General features: G+C 39.7%; 1 protein-coding gene and 2 pseudogenes across 1 annotated transcript; 2 read left to right on the top strand and 1 right to left on the bottom strand.

Moving 5' to 3' along the window:
* The first annotated feature begins 845 nt into the window (after positions 1-845).
* On the top strand, positions 846-3727 carry LOC122356161 (annotated as a pseudogene).
* A 4341-nt stretch (positions 3728-8068) lies between these two features.
* Positions 8069-14498, top strand: LOC122356386 (transforming acidic coiled-coil-containing protein 3-like). The gene is given in 18 exon segments (XM_043255049.1): positions 8069-8154; positions 9215-9240; positions 9243-9379; positions 9730-9746; positions 9748-9855; positions 10400-11596; positions 11867-11933; positions 12019-12193; positions 12294-12355; positions 12510-12643; positions 12779-12860; positions 12974-13123; positions 13203-13270; positions 13488-13531; positions 13626-13786; positions 13882-13988; positions 14103-14223; positions 14338-14498. Coding segments are annotated over 18 exon segments (2733 nt in total). The 5' UTR covers positions 8069-8149; the 3' UTR covers positions 14410-14498.
* Positions 14499-14876: 378 nt separating this feature from the next.
* LOC122356404 lies at positions 14877-23260 on the bottom strand (annotated as a pseudogene).
* Positions 23261-23492: the final 232 nt, after the last annotated feature.

The raw sequence follows: 23492 nt of genomic DNA, 5'->3' as shown, positions 1-23492 counted from the left end.
TAGCAGAGTTGGATTTTTTGCCTAATTCATATAATACAAAGAAACAGTTCTTATTTAATTTAAATGATAAAACACTGATCATTGATTCATGAGACACGGGAAAACATGTCCCAGAACTATATGCACTTAGTCTGTGGTATAGATTACGTGATATTAAAAAATTACATATCTGATATAATTTGTAATACTTTACTTAAAGCCTTTAAAAGCAGTTTTAACACAGTAGTCATGCCTTGTAATGCACCTTATTATGAATTGTACAATTTCACTAATAACTGTACACAGTATAACACTTATCAATTGATTATTACACTATGCATTTTTTTTTATTGCAACAAGATACAATGTATTACAACACACATTATGGACAATTATAATGGATTATCAATAACCACGCCATTAATGCAAATGTTGTATGACACACAAAAAAATATTTTAATTAATTTTATATTTTATTTTCACGCTTTACATTGCATTTTAAGTTACTGTTTTATACAACTTTCTAAGTAGGCTACTACTTCCTGTGTGCCACGCTTTGACGATGTTTAACAGTATCGAATCATGTTGATAATGCACATTGCAAATATTATTTTAAAATAATCTGTTGCATTGTTTTCAACAGATGCTTTATTAAACCGGCCATGAGCGCAGTGCATCTAGCGTGTATCCGCCTGTTCAGACACAACATATTGATTAGGGCGTTATGCATCAGAAGATTAATCAGAAGGACGCATCAGCTCCATCGTGATTAGATTGAAGTAGTGACGTAGAGGCTTCTATTTTCATTCAAACACTTATTTTAGCGCCGCAAATTGCCTTCACATTCACAATAAGCGGCGGTTCACACGCTCTCCCCGCCCAGCGCCTCCGGTGGGTGGGTCCACGCTGAGCTCCCTCACACAAAGACGCAGATCTGGCGCGAAAGCACTTTTACCGGCAGCGGGCTGGGGAAGGGTGCGGCTGCACTGCACCACGCGGATCGATCGTTGCTGCCGTTGTAACAGAACACCCGCTTTATTTCCGCAAGGGGGAAAAAAACTTTTCTCGTTGTTCAGGTTAAACGGCCGTAAAACAAAGGCAGCTGGCGAAGCGCGCTATTGTTTAGCGAGCGCGTGTGTACCGGAGTTCTACCGGACGCTGCGCCTCTTTGTTCTGTTCTGCGCGTCCCGTAGACTCTGCCTGGACTTTGCAGGTCTGCGACCTCATGGTAAGTGCGTTTTTGCACCGGAATACCATTAACTTAACCTGACGCGAATTCAAAGTTTATTTCGTGGTAAACTTTGGCGTGAACCCGCAGGCTGTTAAACATTTCCTGTATTCTTTAATCGGACAGGGTGCTCCTTTACCCCTTTAGTGCTTCTAATCTTTATGGGAGCAATATAGTACTGCATTTACATCGCAACCGTCGGCGTTTGTGGGACTTTCGATATTCAGGGGTTTGTTATAATTTCCTGTAGGTCTTCGTTAACTTGACTTGTTACTTTGCTTGTTTTGGTGCTGCACAATCGCCTGTTATTTGCGATTGTCTGTAATTATTCACGAAATATTGTCTTGTGCGTTTTCATAAATGCAACTAATAAATCGCGAACGCTGGAGTTTGGATAAAATGCATTGCAAAAAAAAAAGCAATGCATAGAATCGCTAACAAAAAAGCAAAGCATTTAATTGTAATGCGTTTGCATGTAAATATTGTGCTTTTTATCATCGTAAATGTGCATTAGCGTATTGTGAGTTTAAGCAATGCATTGAGCGAGCACATGCGATTAGGGAGTGCGTTTTGCTTGTGCATTGCGACGCAGTTGAACTCCACGTGGGCAGGCATCATTTGATCTAATGACTCGTTGCCTTCACAGATAATCTTGTAGAAGTTCTGCAGCAATGCCTGGAGTCAACACTCACCCACTGTACGGCTGGGACATGGAGCACTACTTTTACGACCAGATGGACATCGAGGAGGATTTCTTTAAGTCTACAGCTCCGAGCGAGGACATATGGAAGAAATTCGAGCTGCTTCCCACCCCACCCATGTCGCCCTCAAGGACGCTAGATGGAGACTGGTTACTGCCGTTACCGGGGACTGGCTCGTGGGGGCGCCGCCGAAGGTATTAACGTGTGACGAGGAATACGAGGGGCTGCACAAGTTCGATCCACTGGACATTTTTGGGAATCTGGGATCGATCGTTATCAAAGACTGCATGTGGAGCGGTTTTTCCACGAGTCACCGGCTGGAGAAAGTGGCTCACGGCGAGCGAGCTCCGGTGACCGCTCAGATTCAGAGCTCGAGCGCACAGAAAGCTGCTCGTGCCGCATCGGGCACGCCCGTGACCGGGACCCAGGCGGCACAGTGCGTGAACCCCGCCGCAGTCCTGGAGCTTCCTGTCCCGCATAACAAGAAAGTGGCTGCGGGCTCCTCCGGTTCTGAGTGTCGCTCGGATTCATCCGGTAAGAGACTTCATCTGACTACCTCCCAGCTTTGATGGCATGATTTTTTATGTACCTCAGAATAAAGCTGAGACGATGAGGTGATAGTCTGCTGTATGCCATGTGTTATGAAGATGGAATTAATGTTCAGACCAAATTTGACTGTTGGTTAGTGTAGATCTCTAATGAAAACCGCTCCAAAAGAAGCCAAAGCCACTTGCTGACTAATAGTGGAGAGGATTCCGTTCAGTCTCCACTCCTATTTTTGCTACTCCTGTACAGTAGGGAGGGGAAATTCCCAGGGCCCTTGACTTTATGAAACGAGGTAATGCTATGTGTTTTGTAAAGAGAGAATTTGTAGTATTTATTTTTTGGTACCATTCCAATAAACATTTTGTACCATTTTAGTTACGAAAGCCATTTTTAATAATTTGAGCTAACAACAACAGCGCTGCCAACATAGTTTTGTGAATCTGTATTGCAATGGGTCTTGGAAGTAATTTGGTAGGTTTAAAAGTCGCCATTTAAGTTGAAAAATGAAGCCAGCTCATGTTAACTGTAAAAATGCAATGCAACTTCTTTGCCAAGGAGTGTAAAGTCAATAAATTGGTTAATTTCTATGCGGTGGATGTATTGATTGCATTTCCTTTTATCCAGTTTTTTTTTTTGGTCTCAATTGATTTGGGATGTTTGCTAAATGTGTCAAATGTTTTGTTGCCTCAGATGACGATGAGGATGATGACGAGATTGACGTTGTGACAGTAGACAACCGCCAAAGCGGGGCCGCCCTCCAAGTCGCCGTACGCCAGTAACCATTACAGTGAGTGCTGATCCGTTTGGACCATGTCCCAAGCGCTTCCATGTGTCTCTGCATCGGCAGCAGCACAATTACGCTGCCCCTTCCCCTGACACGGATCCCGAGGACGACTTTGAGATGGAGTCCCTAAGCAAACGGCCACGCCTGGAGCCTTCATCCTCTCCCTCATCTCCGCTTTCTTCACCTGCCACGTCGGACTCTGAGGACTCCAGCGAACAGCGTCGGAACTTTTTGGAGAGAAAGAGGAGAGACGACCTTCGCCGAGGTTCCAGGCGCTCCGGGAGGAGATTCCGGGTTTGTCTGCTTCCTCGAAGACCTCGAAGGTGGCCATTCTGACACAGGCGACGGAATACCTGCTGCAGCTGCATGCTTGCCAACGCCGTCAAGCTCAGGAGAAGAGAAAACTCAAAGCCAAACAACAACAGCTTCTCCGCAGGATTAGTGTATTACAGAACTCCTAATTAGGAAAAGAAAAGTCTACTTCAACTCAGCACAATATTTCCAAAGCTCATTATGGATTTAGAACTCATTGTCATTGACTGAAATGACACTTAAAACACTGCAGGGAGGTCTTTAAAACCACATTTGAATTATGCCCTTCTTGAATGAATCTGCACATGCGTGTGTGTGTGTGTGTGCTGGGCTTTCAACCTTAGTTGAGATGTGAAGAACTTTGTGTGAGGAGAGACGATGACAAATGTGCACATGCAATGCCTTTATAAACCTCAGTGGATGTCGATGCAGAGGATTTTACCTCCGTAGCGAAGGGTGGGTGGTGTTTGTATGCATGTGGGTGGTGTGTAGGGTGTATAATGTTAGGGGAGCATGGTGTTTGAACACGTTGTGTAGAAAATTTGAAGTGTCCATAACTTGATCTGTACAAAATCTGCTGTAAATACTGTATTGAGAGGATGTTCTCCTCCTGTATCTACTCACAAACTGCACAGAGATTCTATTTTGTTAAAGAATAAAGCATCTAAAATGACAAGCGGCTTTTCCTGTTTTCATTTTTATGTGAAGTTTTGGCGTCTCTGCACGTGTTTCCAAGCATGCAATCTTTTCTGAAATGCCAGAATCTAACCAAAACTAATACTTGCCAAATAACTGTAAACTGAGATCCTTTCTGGTTCCTAGCTGTATAAATCCGCCAAGGCAACTGAAACCAAATCCTAAAAAAATGTGGTTTAAGCTTAAGTGTGGTTAAATTCGTCTGGTTAAAAGTTGATTCGAAATGGGATGTTTGTCATGAACCGTATTATCAGTCCTGTGCCACAAAACGATTAAGGCTAAAGTAAACCTTTTCAGATCCTTCCCTCTCAGTGCCTGCTGTTAAAGCAGAAAGAGGAAGTAGCCTGGATATTTACTGAAAAACAGGTAGTTCAAAAATCACCTTTACCCCCTTTATCCTGAACAACAGGTTAAACAGTGACATCGTAGTGGTGTGAAAACTAACTTGTGCTTACAGGAGTATCATTTTACTTACAATTTGAATAAAAACTATATTTGTCAGTCACATACAGGAGCTTATTCTTTCCCTGACACGTACTTTAAATGCAGTCACACTCGCCTCGTGTTCAAACGAATTCTTCAATCTGCAGAAGTGGGAGAGGTGCATTTTGGGATGCAGGAAGCCAAAAGAGGAAGTGATGAAAGTAGCACTATGCCTTTTCCTGTGCACTTGAATTTCTTCATCACAATGGGATTAGTTTAGTGTAAAAAAAAATTGATCAAAACACATTGGCTGTGAAGTATTAAGCAGCTCAACTGTTTTTAGCATTGATGTTTCTTAAACCCCAAATTAGCGTATTGGAATGATTTCAGGAAGATCTTGTTTCACTGAAGACCGGAGTAATGATTGCTATTTTTGTAATTTACCTTTTAACAACATTGATGTTTTACAGTGAAAAAAAAAAGGTAAAAAGTCCAGCTTGTGCATTGTTCCCACTATTAATTTTACTAGACATTTTATGGTGCAGCTATTATTGGTGTTTATTTTCCATCAGTGCCAAAAAGGTCATATCACTCCCTTTTTCCTTTTATTCAAAGTCTGTTACGTAAGAATCCACACATAAACAACGTCTCTTCTCCCTCAGACATACAGCCCATACCGGCACCGTCACTGCCAACCACTGACCCAGATTCCGTTCAGATAGAATCACAGGAAGTCAGACAGCTCCAAACAACCGGTGACCCACTGATCCTAATGAAGCTAATCTATGCCACACACACACTCACTTATTTCATTCCCACTTCCTAATCCCTGTGTTTCTCTCTCTCTTCAATCTCTGTCATTTCTCTTTTTCTCTTTGTCAGAGTTATGTAACTGCAGTTGCACAGCGAACAGGCAGTGTTTATGTCTCTCCCTCTCTCGGTCTGTCTCTCACCTCGCTGTCTGTGAACGTTTTGGTCTGGGTGTGGCACAGAGGCACGTTTATTGCATTTTTACTTGCTCTAAAATCAGAATCTGTTTGTCCAAACATTGCTATTTTTTTTTTACTAAATCAGCAACAGCATTTATTAGGTATGCTTAAATCTCTGATCCGAAGTAACCTTAATCTCATTCGTTTAAACTCTAAAGCCACTAAAGTCACTTTTCCACCAAAATGTATAAACACACTATTTGGCACAAAATCAGAATGGACCCTATATATATTTAAGGCTTTTAATGCTGTTATTGTAAATGATTCACTTCTCTCAGCTTATTGATACAAGGCCACAGTCCAGTTAAACCAACTGCATTCAGATCTGCCTGTATGCAACACTCACATATTTCTCTATTTGATAGCCATTTCTTTCATTTCTCTATTTGATTCGCTCAGATACATACAATAGAGTCAGTCACACTTTTCTCTAAATGCATGCCAAAATGATGTAAGATACAGTGACCTTTTCAATGATTGTCGAAACTCACCTGCCCTGAGTCATTGGGCCATCCTTATTATTGGACGACTTTTAATTAAATCAAGATTATCTTGCATTACATCTAATAACAAAATTAAATCTAAACTACAACAAAATTAAATTGCTGCCTTCATTGCAGTTGATGATTTCTTTGCACACAAAAGTACACAGAAAAAAAAACTATTTTGTGTAAATTTCAACACATTGAATTAAACATTTTGGAGCAGAAAAACTGAAGTTGTATATAGTAAAATATACCCCAATCTGCAACTGTAACAGTGTGTGTGTGTGTGTGTGTGTGTGTGTGTGTACACACACACAACTGTTACAAGTGGTTTACAAATAGTTTTAGGATTTCAGAGGTTTTTCTCTATGTGTACACACTGGTAAGAAACAGCTGTTGCATTGTGTGGATGCACTCTCAGAAGAATAGAGAAAGCCTTCAACTACACCCAGTGGCATCATTTGAAACCGCCCCTCTGTGCTGTGATTGGCTGAAGAGGTATCTCAGACATGGGTGGGGGGGTCATTAGATTGGAGTGGGGTCTTTGTCTATTTGGGGTTTTGTCTTTAATGAGATTTTAGACTCCCAGCCACCAGACCGAAGCTTCAGTTATCGGCAGCACCCCGACTGCACTTTAAAGTATAAAATGCATAATCACTGAAGCACATTTACAGTTTGCCTGCATGCAGTATTAAATTACAGGAATTCTGTAGGTAAGCTGGATATAATAGGTTATATGCATAATTTCCAAAAAGCAACAGAACAATAATTCTTAAATTTGTGAGGGTGTGTTAGACAGCTAGGCACATGCATGCGTTTTCTGTATATATGGGATCTATTCAGCACGTACAAAACCAAGAACTGTTTTTTTTTATTGTGTACACTTACACTTTATTTTTGTACTGTGCAAGCACTATAAACACTATACTTAAATGATTTTTTACTTAATGTGTATTTATAGCTTTAAAGTAATGTATATAAAAATAGATAAACCCTGACAGATGTAAGCATAATATAGGTCAGTAGTGTGGAGAGAGGGAGTGCACTGGCTGACCTCAACACAAACATGCCATTGTTATGTAACTCTCTTCTTTTCCCTGCCCACCCTCTTTTTTTTCAGATTCATACTCTACATTTTCACGTTTCTGGCATAAAATAAAATTAGCTTTAACCCGCAACGCATCAGTAAGGATTTTATATACATGCATAGCCCATATATGAACAATCTAATTAACATATAAAAGCAATTTTTTGTGTTTTCATCTCGCCAACCCATTGGCGATCTGACAAAAGTCACGCAGTGTGATATTAGTTGATCCGATGCTGCCCTCTGGTGGAAAAACACATCAGTCTCGACTGAAGTCACAGATCCTTAATCGTTTCTGTTGTTCGCAGTAATAAACTGGTTTGTAGTTTATTGCCTACAGATCACGTGTATTCGTTTTTATTTAAACCTACAGCAACCAGCAACCATTTTTGGTGCTTTACATTGACATGCTAGGCAAACTGAAACTTAGAAATGTCATTGTTATGTTATTTGCAAACCCGTGTTCACGTTCATTGTATGGAGAATTGTGGCATTGTAGCATCTAATAAAAACATCTCCAACAAATATATGCAAGCGAAAAACTGTGACGAAAACAACAGACACTCTTCATATTTAAAATGCAACAACAACTCTGACAGGCTACTGTTAAAAGGGTTAAATGGGGTCATATTTATTTGTCTCCATACTGCCTGAGTCAATGGCTTGTCTCCATTGGATGATTTGTATGTCTATCAAAAGAACACCCACTAGGACGACACAGTGTGACACGCATTTCTATTGGTCGATTCATATGTTCGCCCCGCCTGGACGGCACCGAATCTTGCGTTTAATTGGCTGAGACCATGCAGTTTAAATTTGAACCGTTTCAAATGTTATAAACGCACAGGAATTTCTCTGTGTGTCACGTTGACTTTCTCTGAGAAGAAAACGGTTTATGTATGAGATTCGAGCAGCCTAAATGAGGTACGTATTTTAGGAAACCGTATACAAATTTACAGGAGAGCGATAGTGAAATATTGCGGGGTTTGATGAACATTAAAAGTAACGTTATTTGCCTTTGACTAATTTGCTAGTTCTACTAGGACGTTGATAACTGCGCATATGATGCTGACATGTTTAAATATATCTTTTTTAGTCCCATTGTGTTCACAAATGTAACAATTAAAAAAAGTGAATTGTTTTGAAAATTACTGGAGATTTAGCCTGCGATTGGATGTATGGTTATTTTATGTTTTGGTTTCTAATCAGCCTTGTCATCTTCTTGTGCACGTGTTAGTCTAAGTGGAAACCAGCTGGAAATTCCTTCAGTTTCACTAGTTTGATTTGGTTCAAGTTTCCCACTGGCTGTTCTTGTTTGGTTTCTTACTTTCTTGCTTTCATTCGCACTGGATTGAGGGCTTTGTCTGAGATCTGTCTCTGTCCAGGTTACAACTTGATTTCTCATTTATGATGGCGAGCTGTTTATCACTTGTCCAGGTAGACTGTAGACGAGGGAAGCTGTCAGAGGTGCCTGTCATTACAAAGCTGACAATCTTACTGTCAGTCCTACATAGTTGAGCAGAATCCAGGGAAGGACAGATGAGGCAAAAATTGGTAATGAGTCTTTGAAGGTTTTATCTCTTCCTTGTTCCTCCTTATTCTCCTAAAACATACATTGGTAGACTATATGCCACCTTTTATCCAAATCACAAAGACCGTATAACCACAATCAAAATGCTTAGTTATATGCTGGTTGTGTTATAACCTTTGCACGTCTCTCTAAGGCATGATTCTTTCACAGATAGAGAACCACGTTGTTTCCTCAGTACATGGCTGAATTGCACCGGTTTGGGTTATTAGTCACAGTGGGTTAGTCTGTTCTCTTACGGATACTCAAAAGCAACACAACAGATTTGAAGGGTCTCTGGGTATTTGGTTGAGAAGGTCAGATGCCCGCCTCTGGGTCTTATCACTAAAACCCAGCTGCGTGTGGTGCCCAGTGGGCGTGGCTTTCCAGAACTCATAGTCTACGTCTGTTTTGCAGTATGAGTTCTGAGGCGCTAAAGGAGAATCAGGAGCTGTACGGATGAACAGCACTTCTGAGGCCGCTTGTGACATTTTCGCGTTGGACCAGCCGACTGGCAGGCCCTCTATCCTGCGGCAGTCTCAGGCTGACAACATCAGCAGGACTGTGCATAGAGGAGCAAAGGTGGGTTTTCTATCTATGTGTGTCTGTGTGTGTGTTTCAATAGTCACTTCAGTTTTCCAGTTGTACGAGAAACATGCCTACATGCTAATTTGGCACTTATGAAATGCTGATTCATTTTAAACCCTTTTTTAATTTTAAATTTTTTTTTTTTTTTTGTGTGAAGCAGTTACATTTAATCTTTTCATGCAGAAATTTCAAAACCCAATATTACTATTGAAATATTTAAGCTGCAGGTGTACTCATTTTTATTTATTCCTTTTTAGTGGTTCTAGTATTAAGCATTTGTTTACGGTATTGTCTGACTTGTACTGGAGTTTAGATTTACATAGTTCTTTATTGCTTTTGAATAGGTTTGTTTTCAAACTCCAAGCAGATCCAGTCACAAAGAAGATCATGTCCCCAAGCCGCACTAGTAAGCCATCCAGCCAAGAGGACAACAATAAAGCACTGGAAACTCTCATGGCCTCTAATAACCAGTGAGCAAATTTCCTGCAGTTCAACATTTATTTTTTTTTTTTAAAGTCTGTGCGAAATCAAAATGAACTTTATTTACTAGTGCACATTGCTAGTGTCGATGGGAACAACTAACCAGTGCAAGTTAATCCACAAAAAAAATGATTAATCTTTAATCAAAATCTGCACATTTAATTTCGCTGTGGAATGGCTTGACTTTTCTGATGACATCAGTTTGACGGCTTGGGCAGAATATCATAAAAGGAATAATTCACCCAAGAATAAATTGTCATTTTCTCAAGTAGTTCCAAACCTGTATGAACACGCACACATTTTGAAGGAAAAAAAAAAGTTTGTAACCAGGCTGTTTTGGGTCACCGTTAACTTCTATAGTATTTATTTATACTTTAAGTCGATGGTGACCTAAAACAGCCTGGTTACAAACTTTGTAATAAAACATTTAATCATCTTTATTCATTCACATGCAGTAACATTCAGAGTTTATGTATGGGTGACATTCATAGTAATCTAATAACACAAAAATAAAAAAGTTAATTTGTTTTACAGGAGCTTACTGTTGAATAACCCTCCCACCACACTGATTGATATGCAGAGTAACAGTGTTGTCTTCCCTGATGATGATATGCCTGTTCAGAGCAGAGGTGCCTATAGCCTCGATCTCGACAATCTAGATGCGATCAACCCTTTCCAGGGGTCCAGTAAAATGCAGAATTCGCCTCCTAAATCTTCTGCCTTCTCTGATGTCCAAGGCTCCGATCTTGAGTCCGATACAACGGCAGCCCCCGTTTCTGACCCTCAGCCTGAGTTTCCAGAGGTGACTGACACTGCACTTGATGAGACTCTTCCATTTGTCCCATCAGTGGAGAATTCTCTTGCAGAATGTTCTGCCAACATATCTTCAGCAGAGGGCACAGTCATCATCAAGACTGAGAACATTGACAACAGTACCACAGATGGGGAGGAGTCTGATATGACTGACCCAGCACCAGTGTCACAAGAGATTCCTGTTTTGGATGATCAGCCTGAAGCCCTGGACTCAGCACAACCTCCTGTGGGATCCTACAACTTGGATTTTGACAATCTTGACTTACTCAACCCATTCCAAAGTGGTGGCTCAAAGATCCCAAACTCTCCTCTAATTGGCCAGGCATCAGTAGTTTCCGATCCACCCCTGCCAAGTCAAGAAGCTAAACAGGAACCAGAACTCTCAGTCCAAATCCCGGATGTCCCAACTTCTTCAGATGCCTCTATACCACCTCAGGAGAACTCCACTGCCACAGATGGCTCCTCATCTACAGTACCCCCTAAAGAGAACCAGATGCTACTAGAGTTTAATTTTGACGATGGCACTGAAGTTAAGCGCAAACCTCCAAAACGTCTTGGGGCCAAAAGACCTGCAGGTGCAAAACCTGTGACCAAAAAAACAGTTGCACCCACCACAGAGAAGAGAGAACCAGAATCCAACCAGTTGTCCCCTAAGATTTCAGAAGAGACAGAATCTGTGGATGTTCCTCCACCTAAAGGTTCTTACACCTTTGATTTTGACGATCCAAACTTTAACCCCTTTGGCACAAAGGCTACGATGAGTAACTCCCCACCACGTGGTGTCCAGTCTAGCCCGGTTTTGAAGGCACCAGCTCTAGTTAAGGAGCCTGAGGCCTTTGCACAGGATGACCAGCCTGAAGCCCCTGCAGAGAATGACCAGCCTGAAGCCCCTGCACAAGATGACCAACCAGACCACAGGTACAGGAATTAGAAATTGTACAGCTTGTATGAACGTAGTGTAATGTAATGTAATGTGTAATTTCTTGTCTGTATAGGCTAATTACTTTTTTTTTGCATCTGATCCTGAAAATTTAAGGTCATGGATTTGACTTCCAGGAAATGCATGAACTAGTTAAATATATATATACCCTGAATCCAATGAAAGTTTCTTGGCATATAAGCATCTTCCAAATGCTTAAATGGATGATCTGAGCTCGACAATTTTTTTTTTTTTACCCTTTTCTTTAGTTCTCCCCCAGCAGTTTCTGAAGCCAACGAAACCATTGCAGAAACTGACCTTCCTGTCACTAAGAGGGTAGGAGTGTCTTTTAAATGTACAAATTCCACAGAACATTTGTATTTCCACAAATGATGATTGTTGATGCTCATTCTCTTACTAGCCTGCAGAAGAAGTGGAGTCATTCACTGTGTCCAGCTGTAACATACCCCAGAATCCAGTGTTACAGATGCCAGACCTCATGGCAACACCAGAATCTAAAGGGGATCTACAGAACCAGACCTGTGATCTTGGTGTGGTGGCACCAGGTGAAGATGAGTTTGTGCCAGGAGCATTGTGTGAGTATACGTGGTTGCATTTTTATTTGTATTTGAACTGAACTGACTCATCCAGTGCAAGCTTTTGACAATGTGAGCAATGTTGTCCTCTTTGTCTCAGTTATGCCAGGGGGAGATTTTGACGGGCAGATTGACTATCTGGAGCAGTTTGGATCAAGCATGGTAAGTTTTTTCCGTTCTATAAAGGAAAGCCTTTCTATAAACCCAGTTGTATGATTTTTGTTTTTTCTTTTTATATATTTTAAATATATCGGAGTACATTTAAGTAGCAGCATCTCAGATATTCAGTGTTTATACTAAAATATTTTTTTTATAGTTTAAGGAGTCAGCCTTACGGAAGCAGTCACTGTATTTGAAGTTTGACCCACTGTTGAAGGAGAGTCCAAAGAAAACTGGAATAGACATTGGCAACTCTGGATTCAGCATGCCACGGCCTTCTCTTGCCATCAGGTCAGACTTCAAACATTCATATAAATAATTCTTGTTAAAAATATGAAAAACTGGTCTTATATGAAGTTAAATGGCTTTATGCAACAGATCTATATTGTGATCTAAATCATGCAAATCTTTTTTTGTGCACTTTAGGATGATGGAGGCTGCAAAGTCTGAAGTAAAGCAGAAGTCTCACAGTGACAGTATGAAGCTGTTGGATGATTTGCCTCCTCCAGTAAGCTGGCACAAACGTCAATCATTTGTTTTGCATCTTTAACATTGACTGAGCACCAAAATATTCTTGTCTTGCACACTGGATTCCATTTTACAATGTCTGTTCATATCTAGGCAGTGGAAACTGTGGCGCAAGATCCAACTGTTCTAGACTTGCTGGTTCCCACTTTAAAACAGCCAATGAAGACTGAGGACTCCATCATTGAGGTTTTGAAGTACAGCCAGAGAGACATGGATGCTGCATTACAGAAAGCAGAGAGACAGGTTCGCTCCCATAGCCTCACACAAGATGACTGGTACACGTCTGATTGGTTTCCCTAACATTTTGGTTTTCTGTTTTTAGGCGGAGGAACGGCAGCAAGTGCTTAAGACTCAGATTGACACACTGCAGCTGGAGAACCAACACATGCTGTAAGTCTCCTATTCAGATGGTACCTAGAGAGATTATTAGGGTTCCTATAATCATGGAAAAACTGGAGTTGTCATTTAGCATTGAAAACATGATGGAAGTGTAGCACTTTTTAGTTGTTGCTGTTGAACTTTGAGCAATAGTTTGACGTCAACTATTAGTTTGAGTCCATCAATATTCTGTAATAATTTAAGGTGTTTTTTCTAACTCCTTTTTCAGGTTTATAGTGTCAGAATTTGAGGCCACCATCACTCAAATCACCGGTATGACAGGTGTTTGATTTAGCTTTAGTACATTTTTGAAGGCAGTATGTCATGATGATGATGATGGTGGTAATACACTCCTGTGTGCTTACAGATGAGCATAAACAGAAGGAAGATTTGGCCAAACTTGAGTTGGAGCGAGTCCTCCAGGAAAAAGACCAGTTGTCCAAAGATTTGAATGAGTTAGAGAGATCCTTCTCTTCCGTTGTCAAACGCCTTGACAGATGCAAGGAAGTCATTGAGGGATTCAAAAAGGTATGCTTTTTAGACTTCTGAATCAAGACTTCATCTCAAATCAAAGATATTTAGTGTATAATGGTCTTATTTTTGCCCCACTTTGTCTTCTGTAGAATGAGGAGACTCTGAAGCAGTATGCGCAGAACTGCATGGACAGACTGCAGAAAGAGGAAAAGCGTTACCAAGCTTTGAAGGCCCATGCTGAGGAGAAACTAGACCAGTATGTTTTTATCAAGCAGTCTAAAAGCAGTTTTCTTATGAATGTGATAATACAGTCTTGCATAAATGATAAATATGCCTGGCAGCGTCACTAATGGCACTGATGTCGTTTCAGAGCGAATAAGGCCATAAATGAGGTTCGTACTAAACAGGGTGCAGAAGTGGCAGCACTGCAGGTGCAGCTCAAAAGAGAACAGCTGAAAGTTCAGTCCCTAGAAAAGGATCTGGAACAAAAGGTAAATGCACACTCGCACAAGGAAGTGTCTCTTACAGTGGTTTTTGTTTTAGTGTAACCTTCAATTAATTAAGTTATGTAACCTCTATAATGTGACTCTTTTCTCTCCTTTCAGGCTAAAGAAGTCAAAGATGTCACAGAACTGTGTGATGAGCTGCTACTTAAAGTGCAAAAGCATGGTTTTTAGTGTATTGTTTTCTGTGTTCATTGTTTGTTCGTCATTTGTATTTGTTCTAATTTTAATAAATAAAAAAAAATAGTTTTGTCTCAAGTCCCCATGAGAAAGGCTTTTATTGTAATTATTTTTTTATTTTTTGATGGATTTACTTGATAATTCCAGGCTGTTAAAAAGTTAATCAGACTTTAGTACTTAAGGCTTTCCTTCTAGTACTAATTAATGACTTAAAGAATTTATTTTGGGAAGAATTAACCCTTTGAGCCAGGACTAGGCCTAAATCATTATCCAAACTTTATACCCCCTTTGACGGAAAGGATATGAATAATTTGATCATTTATCAAGAGTCTATACATGTAAACACTTTCATAGTTACTGAGAAAAATTTAATTACAGCTACCTCACAGATTAAATTAAATAATTCTGTTAGGAACTAGTTACTCCACTGATAATTATGAAAAGAATTGCCCAGTTCAGGATTTTTATATGGAAATGACAACATTTATTCAACAGTCTCTCACACACAACGTGAACAGATCATGACGGTATGCCCTTGTGTATTTCTAAACGTACTACAAAAAAAATCAATAACAAATACATGATTCTGTGCTGCACCGATACAATGTTAAGACACTGTAAGCTGATCATAGAGACTCATGCAGCAAAACACCAAGGGCAAATAAGCACAAAGAATCCAGCAGTGACATCACGGAGCATTTCATTATTTACACAATAAAAATGTCACATCAGCACATTCAAGTTCCCATGGCCTGAGCTCAGATTCAGCGTGTTTCCTTAATGTAAAAACAAACACTATCTGTAATTAATCCCTACAGCAGACACATTAGAAGTTAAAACGAGGCCTAAAAACGTCCAGCTTTTATTCTATTGTGATTAATAATGACATTCTACTGCGATGACCATGATGCAGTACAGTGTGTGATCTTTCTAACCGGACCTTAAACAGTAGTCATCAGTCTGTGCCTACAACAGTCATTCTCATAATACAAACACAAGCATTCTATCGTAAACAACAGTTCAAGCATGTTTCAAAAATATAATTCATTATTTTATGCTTATTAAATAGCCACAAAAATGCTCTGAATGCAACAATCAAAGATCTGGATGATCCAAGTTTTATACAGTCAGTTAGTCGCTAACACTGAACCACAATTCAGTAATCCAAGATTTTCTTTTTGGTATGTAACGGCATTGCGCTGGACCTCGGTATCTTAGGACAAGGACACGTGGAGCCAGCCATTATTCGACCTTGGATTCATAAATCCACGTAAACTCTGTCAAGCATTTTAAAATTTAGACCACTGTAAAATATCACTTCCTGAAATGAAAAAATGATACAGTATAACAGGTTTTCCCTTTAAACCAGATTTAAAATATCCCTTAAGATAAATGTCATTATTTTAACTACATGTCATCTAAAATGACTCCCTTAGAGCAGGCTAACTTTTTTGTGCTTTTACGCTGACTTATGCTACAGTATATGCTGCGTTATGGTGCATCATATTTTTGACATTAGATCGATACAGCTTCATGAGACTTCTTTCACCACTAGTAGCAGATATCCTTAAGTGTTACTCTACTTGGAAACTCACAAGGTAGATCACACGAATTGGAAATAAAACTTAACAGATGATGAGTAGCTACTATGTTTGACGAAAGGTCTCCATGTGTAAGTGAGCTCTCATAAATGTTCATGAAGATGTGAGAAGATGGTGGTCTTTATTTGAAGCTTACATCAGAGCAGAGTAGCTTTTCGATTTAGAGTTTATTTTTAAAAATTTGGACTATAAAATAATATTTTAGGTTCAATAAACGGAAAGTAAAGCTTAAGTGGCAGCAATTGTGGCAAAATATGATTATGACTAAAAAAAAAATGGTTCCTCATTATTAAGAAAGAAAGAAGTAAATAAACATCTAATAGGTATAAGTTTAAAGAGTTTCCTGAAAATAAAATTCTGTCATTTATATCAAGTCATTTCCAACTTGTATGACTCTGTCCCCATTGACTTCCATTGTATTTTTTGTATCTTTTACTATTACATTCACTATTTAGTTCTTGTTCCTACACAATTAAAATAGTATTTTAGTATTAAAAAATTGGCCACATTTATGTCAGCTGTAAGTGCTTTTTTTTATGAAAAGGGGCGAAAAGTTACTTTTTTTGTGTGGTAATCAACATTATGCCACAGATGCTGTCAACATTACTTCTACATTCCTGCTATCTCAATTGGCAAGTACATGCTAGAGTTTAGTGTGCAATTATGCTTTTTAATGTAGTTTGCCGATTTATTGGGGTAGCAGCCTAAGTGGGCTAATAATCATTTACAGATATTTAGCCATGTATCGTGGTTTTGTAGAGGGCTGTTAAATACGCAGAATCTCAAGCAAAATATTCAAGTAATTTTCTCAATTCTGTATCCTACCAGTCACTTTCAAGACCCCTCGGCTAAAGATGTCTCCCTCAATTGAGAGTTATGTCGATCGAAGTTAAAACATCTATTTGATCATGGGGTCATCACCTCCTGGAGAGTTCAGGACGGGGAAGTCCACAAAGGGTTCGGTTTTGTCCTCCTGGGGCGAGTTGATGGTGCCGTCTGGCATGGAGCTAAAGGTCAGATGGTCATGTTCCATGATGGCCAGACGGTCCTGGGGCTTCTCCTTCTTCAGATAAAACATCTTCCTCAGCTGCTTCAGCTGCTGTAGCTCGCAGAAAGTCTCCAACACCACCAACATAGCAATCAGGCCGAGGAGGAGATACACTGTGGGACACGAAGGGAAGAACGAAATAGAGAAATAAAGTAGTGTGTTTGTAATTGTATTAACTTAACAGCAAAACTGCATATAAAAAATACATGGGTTCCTAAAAAAAACTAAAAACTCTTTTGGTCAATCCAAGAATCATGAATAAGATTATTTTAGCCTGCATCTCATCTTTCATCTCAGCAACTTCATGAAATTAATACAGAAAGATTCAGGGCTAAGGAAATATAAGACTTCAAGTGTGGGCAAATCACAAATGCCACATCCTCCACAGTTATCTTACGACAGCAAATCTTTCTCACTCTCCCACCGCACACAGAACAGAAAAGACGAGACCATCTGCATCAACTGAACCCACGCAAGTACAAAAGTGCCACGTGCCATTTTCATCCAACTTTTTGAAAATGAGAGCTGTAAAGCATTATAAGTAAGGCAAACACTAGATGGAACAGAAGAGCAGCAGTGAAAAGAACAGTTTATACACTTGAATCACTTCCTTTTTACCTTCCACCTGTTTCTATGACAACAGGCCAGACTTACACATGAAGATGTGTGTAGATACATAAAAGGAAGTCAGCTAAGTTTTTTTACTTGTATACCAGACTGAATGCCACATATACGAGAAGAGGAAGTGAACAGACTAGGCGTGTTTACTCAAAATACATCACTGTCAGAAATAAAGGCTTATTGCTGAGAAGTATAAGGAGCTTTAAACTGGAGCACAATGTTAACAACATTTTATTAACCAAAATGTGACATTAAAGGAATGACGTCCAAAACAAAGACAATTCTTTCATCAGTTATTCACCCTAATGCCATTTCAAATGTTTTCTGTGGAACATGCTGGTAACCAAATTTCCAGTTGACTTTCACTACGTTTTTTACAACACAAGTCAGTGGAAACTGAGACTGTTTGATTACCAACATCCTGTAAAATATCTTGATTGACAGAATTCTGTCAGAAATCATTTTTTGTCTGTCTTTCCCTTCAAATCAGTTTACATGACAAATAAAAGGACATTTACTTTTCAGGATTTCCAAAACTTTTGCATGTTTTTTTTAAAAGAGACCCATTACGCCACAGGTGTCCCCAGAACGTGTGTGGAAAGGTTAGTCTCAAAATATCCCAGTCTATCGTGCTGGAATCATACATTTTAAACCATGTTTAAAAATGTTTGATATACACAGAACGCACATCTGAAGCAAATTTAAGGACTACAATTCTGTTTGTTAACATAATATTCTTCCTTACAAAACTCTATATGTAAGAATACATTTTTAATAGATTCAATGCACACCAAAACAAAGCATATCGAAACCACACCTACCAGTGATGCCCAGTTTGTAGAGTTCACGAAACCTCTGGTTAAAGGCCTCGCCAGGCACATAGTCACCCAGACCGATAGTGGAGAGTGAGATAAAGCAGAAGTAGAAGGACTCCAGAAAGTTCCAGTTCTCTTCCAGGGCAGAGAAGGTGGCAGCGGGGATGAGGAAGAAACAGGACACGGCTACGACGGCCAAAAGAGTTGCGTGAACAAGGGCCACCAGGGTTTAGACAGACCCCAGCGTGTATGAACGCACATAATAGGCCGCCATGTGCTATAGACCATGATCCTTTGCACCACAGCTGTGAGGAAGAGGAGGGTGAAGGGGATGCCAATCACAGAGTAAATGATACAGAAAGCCTTCCCACCATCAGAGAGAGGGGCGGTGTGACCATATCCTGCGAACAATAAGAGCGGAAAATTACACATTAAACATATTTACTTGATGAAAACGTTGCCTTATGAGACTAGCTCATATATGGATTGTATTCTCACTGAAAACAAAACCATACTGTCCCACAGCCATTGCCAGACACAGATTAATAAACAGATTAAGTCCCATCCTGGATTATCAAAGAATTAATCATTCAGTCCAGCACTGTAATTTAATTTTTGTTTGTGTATCCTTGAAATAAACTGATTATATTGCTCTAATTTCTGCCTCAAGCAGTTTGATGCCTCCCAAGAGCTTGCATCTAATGCACGATCTCACATTATGGACATTAACAATCAGGTTAGTTTGCAGGGTCTCTCTAAATTAGCGTGACCACGTGCCGTTTTTCCCGGACGAGTCCTGACAAGTATTTATATATTGCTTTGATTCAAAGTACCTCGAGAGCGTTTCGAAAACATAAGGAGCCAGTGACATACACCGGTCGGTCTGCACATGCAAACAAATCTAAAACCGATATATTTTAGGCAATATAGAGCTGCCTGGGAAAATGGATCAAATTAATAAAACGCTAAAACACGGAGATTCCACTTTTAACAGGAAATGGCCAAAGATAAACTCTTTCTTGTGATAATTACACGTCCGTTTGTTTTAAAAGCTACATTTTCGTTTAGAGTTTGGGTAAATAAAGAAAAGCAGAGTGACAGTAAAGACATTAATAATGCTACAAAATATCTTAGAAAATATTCCTATTTCTGCTGTTCTTTCTGAACTGCCTATTTATCAAAGAATCTGGGTGGGGTTATGGTTGGTTACTGGTTAAAAAAATATTGCCACTTACGCTATTTCAAACCTGTAAAAGCTTCGTTGACCTTTGGAACACAATTTAAGATATTTTGGAATGAAAACCGATAAGCTTTTTGACTGTCCCATTGACTGCCAAGTAACGAACACCGAAAAGACCCAGAAAAATATAAAAGACATAGTCAGAATGGTCCATCTGCCATCAGTGGCTAAATCTGTATTTAATGAAGTGAGGAGAATACTTTTTGTACGCAAATACAATAAAAATAGTAACAGAAGAGAATATGCAGGTTGCATCTAGTGGATATTCTACAGCGATGCAGAGAGACACAGAGGAGACAATCTGTTGAATAAATGTTGTTATTTTTATTGCCTTTTACTAATGGTTAATGACAAAATGTTAATTTTGGGGTGGAGTAACCCTTTAACCCTTTTTGAAAATAATAAGAAATGCGTCTCGAGCGACAGATCACCAATTTATGCTGTGACACTGAAGACCGGAGAAATGGCTGAACACCAGAATAACAAAAACATGCGTTTTTTCCCCAAGTATGTCGCATTTTAATAGTGCAAAGTATAACAATACTGATATAACAACCTATACGCAATCTACAATCAAAATTTGTAATTGTAAAAGGAACCAAATAAACCAAACCTGCAGAATATAACTTTTCCACTTATGGGACACTTATTTGCATTGTGCATGGAGACACAATTTAGTTTTACTGTCTGAAAGAACTTGCTCAAAGTTCCTTTTGTAGATAAAAATTAAAAATCTTGCGCAACACGCAAATGCAAAGGGGGATTAGATATTGCATGCCTGTGTAAACGATAAGATATATGTAAATCCTTCTTCCTTGCTAAATCATGACAGTACTTTAACTTATAGGCTGGACTACACGTCCCTAAAAAACGCAAGCGGAGGTAACTGGGCTTTGTAAGATCCATGTGTTAACCTGGTGATGTTAATATACATGTTAATAATATATGCTTTGTCCAAAATGTAAAAAAAAATATTTCATTAAAAAAAATGACAGATCATCACAGATGTCAGGCTTTACACAGTTAAAGTTTCATGTAATACACAAGTTACAGTTTCATGTAACACTGGTTTGGATGTTGTGGTACATGCTGGGGCTTGAATGGGATGTTTCATCTTGAAAGACCAGGTAATTTAAAAAGACGTTTTCTTATGTCTGGAAAATACTGGCATACTTCAATAGAACTGAAACCGAAAGCTGTGATCTTTATTTCTGCTTATCCTCCTGTATGTGAACATACAGTATGCAGGCCTATATCCGCATCCTTCACCCACCGAATTCACCCACAGATCTTTTATAAAGTTATCGGTTTCAAGTCTGTTTGAGAATTGGATACCTGTCTAGGGTAACACTGCTGTGTTAAAGCAGGTGTTAAATGACAGACGAAGCCGGCTGAAGAACACGAGGAAAAACAAGAACAAAAGGTGAAGAACTTCTCTATTATTAGCAGTGGTGAATATGCTGTTTGTTATTACTGATGCCTTGGTGAAGCATTAAAAAAAAATATGATGGGTCACTGTAAACATCCTGTCCCCTCAAATGGTGCACTACCCACAGAGTCTCACTGATGCCACGTTAACCATTAAATATCATAATGTACGTTTATGACATATATCCGCGTTGTTCAGTGACTCACCTGTGGTAGATAAGACAGTGCTAGCGAAAAACAAAGACGAGGTGAAGTCCCAGTTCCAGCTGGCGGACGCGTTGTTGAGAATAGACACCCCATAGTTGCTGGCCTCCAGCGCTTTGGACAGAAACCTCTCCAGCCTTTCCTCGGACAGACATTCGTGCTCCTGGAGGAACTGTCGTTTGATCCCTCTGAGCTGCTGGCGCAAGAGGTCTTCATACGGCAGCTCCACCGAGGAGAAAACCACCGCTCCGAATATGAGATACAGAACGTAGCCGAGCACGAGAAACAGAAAATACCATGCCGATTTGTTGCTCTGTATCAAGCGCACGCACGAATTGCCGGCGAGGGACTGGAGCATCTTCAGCTTTCCTGTTAAACTCGACGGTGGTGGTGATGATGATGGCGGTGTCGACGTCGGGTCGTGCGCGTTGAAAAGCTCTAGATTGCACGGGCTGCTCCGATCGCAGCGCGGAGGAGACGGAGCTGAGCGCGTAACGGGGACGTGACGTCACTGGTTCTCGCCCACCAGGTAACGTCGACGAGCATCGACCGGTTTAACATCCTCCTACATCCTCAAGCAGAAGAGGGGGGGCGAATACTAAGTACTCTGTGATTGTGGTAGCGCTGGAAATAAAAATTAAAACAATTATTTGTTTTTTTTATGAAGCATTAACCGTCTGCTGCCAGAGATAGAAAATAAAAGTTAATACATTTTATTATTCGTGTTTAGCACAGACTATATGCCTTATATTTGTATGCATCCTGTCCAGTAACTGATTCTGAAGTTCTACCTGTACTGGAACGGATAACATATTAATTTTCACTGCGGGAGTTTGATTCACCAAATCAAACCGGACCGGTTCCCGAAAGGGGATTCTACATCCGGTGTTTTTGTGAACCGATAAGAATAATTCCTTTGAGAATCGAAGTTCGTTCACTTAAATGAACAGATTATCTGAAGAAGAGCCTGCGTGCTCGAAACGTTCCTGTGTGATAGTCTGTTGTTCAGTCTTTGTTGGCGTTTTTAATTTTAATTCTTAAATGAACAGGCTCATTTTTTGAAAAAAAGAACTTCACCGGTGATGTGTAGCCTAGTTTTTTTAAATCATTAAAAAGGCTGTTAATCTCTGTTTTCCTTTGTTTTGCATTATGTTTTGTTTTTTCTAAACATCAAAAACTGCATAGGCCTACAGGGTGAATTGAAAGTGGGACACCGCCTAATGTGGGACACCCAATGTGTAGTGTTTGTTGCCCCCCTTAGAAATACATGAATGCCAGTGAAACTAGGCTATGGGTTAGCCAAAGCGTTGGTGTTATGTGATGAATATCATAACCTCTCCAATGCCCAGTCATAAAGGTGGCTAAATAATCAAATGGGAAGCAAGCTGTGTGAAGACCATGTTTTTAATGCACGTTTGTGATTTAAGATTGAATTTAGCCCAAGTTTGTTCAAGCTGTGGGTTTATGTTTTTGTTTTGTTTTGTTTTTTTTCGCAAGATTTTATATTTTGCCTTGAAACAGGTCTACGCTGCGCCATTTCATTTTACTTAACAGCGAATTTCCTCGCACGACTTGCACTAATAATTTCTTGCTGTCTGCATTTTCTCTTTTGATTTGATTAGGACACATCCTGGGGGTTTTGAAACAGTACATTTATCTTATATGTGGTAATAAGTATCTGTAGGTTTACTGATAAACGCAGTCAAAGTGTCACGTATTTCAGAACTATGACCCTGTTAGCTACATATATGACCGTGAGAGTTTCATTTTTATATGGCCTTGTTTCTTGAAGATGATGCAGACACAAGGACGACTGTTTCCAAGGTAACAGTCTGCGCAAGTTTGGTAGGCCTGTTGGGACAAAAATAACATGTAAACATGTACACTTTTGTCAAGCGAAATGAAAAAGTGCAAAATAAAATAAAATGACTTGATCTGATCTAATACTTGATACCTGATCTGATGAGTCGTCTTGATACCAAGATGTCTTCCCAGCACATGTGCATCTAAAGTTCTCTGTTTTACATACATTCTGAATCATAAACATCTTAAAGACGCCTGATAGACATCTAAAATGAGACGTCCTATAAATGTATCGCAGGTGAGCAAAAACTCTAAAT

The sequence above is a fragment of the Puntigrus tetrazona genome, chromosome 13 (assembly GCF_018831695.1).
Source record: "Puntigrus tetrazona isolate hp1 chromosome 13, ASM1883169v1, whole genome shotgun sequence".
Lineage (NCBI taxonomy): Eukaryota > Metazoa > Chordata > Actinopteri > Cypriniformes > Cyprinidae > Puntigrus > Puntigrus tetrazona.
The sequence above is the reverse complement of the archived record's forward strand: the minus strand, read 5'-3'. Positions and strand labels throughout refer to the sequence as shown.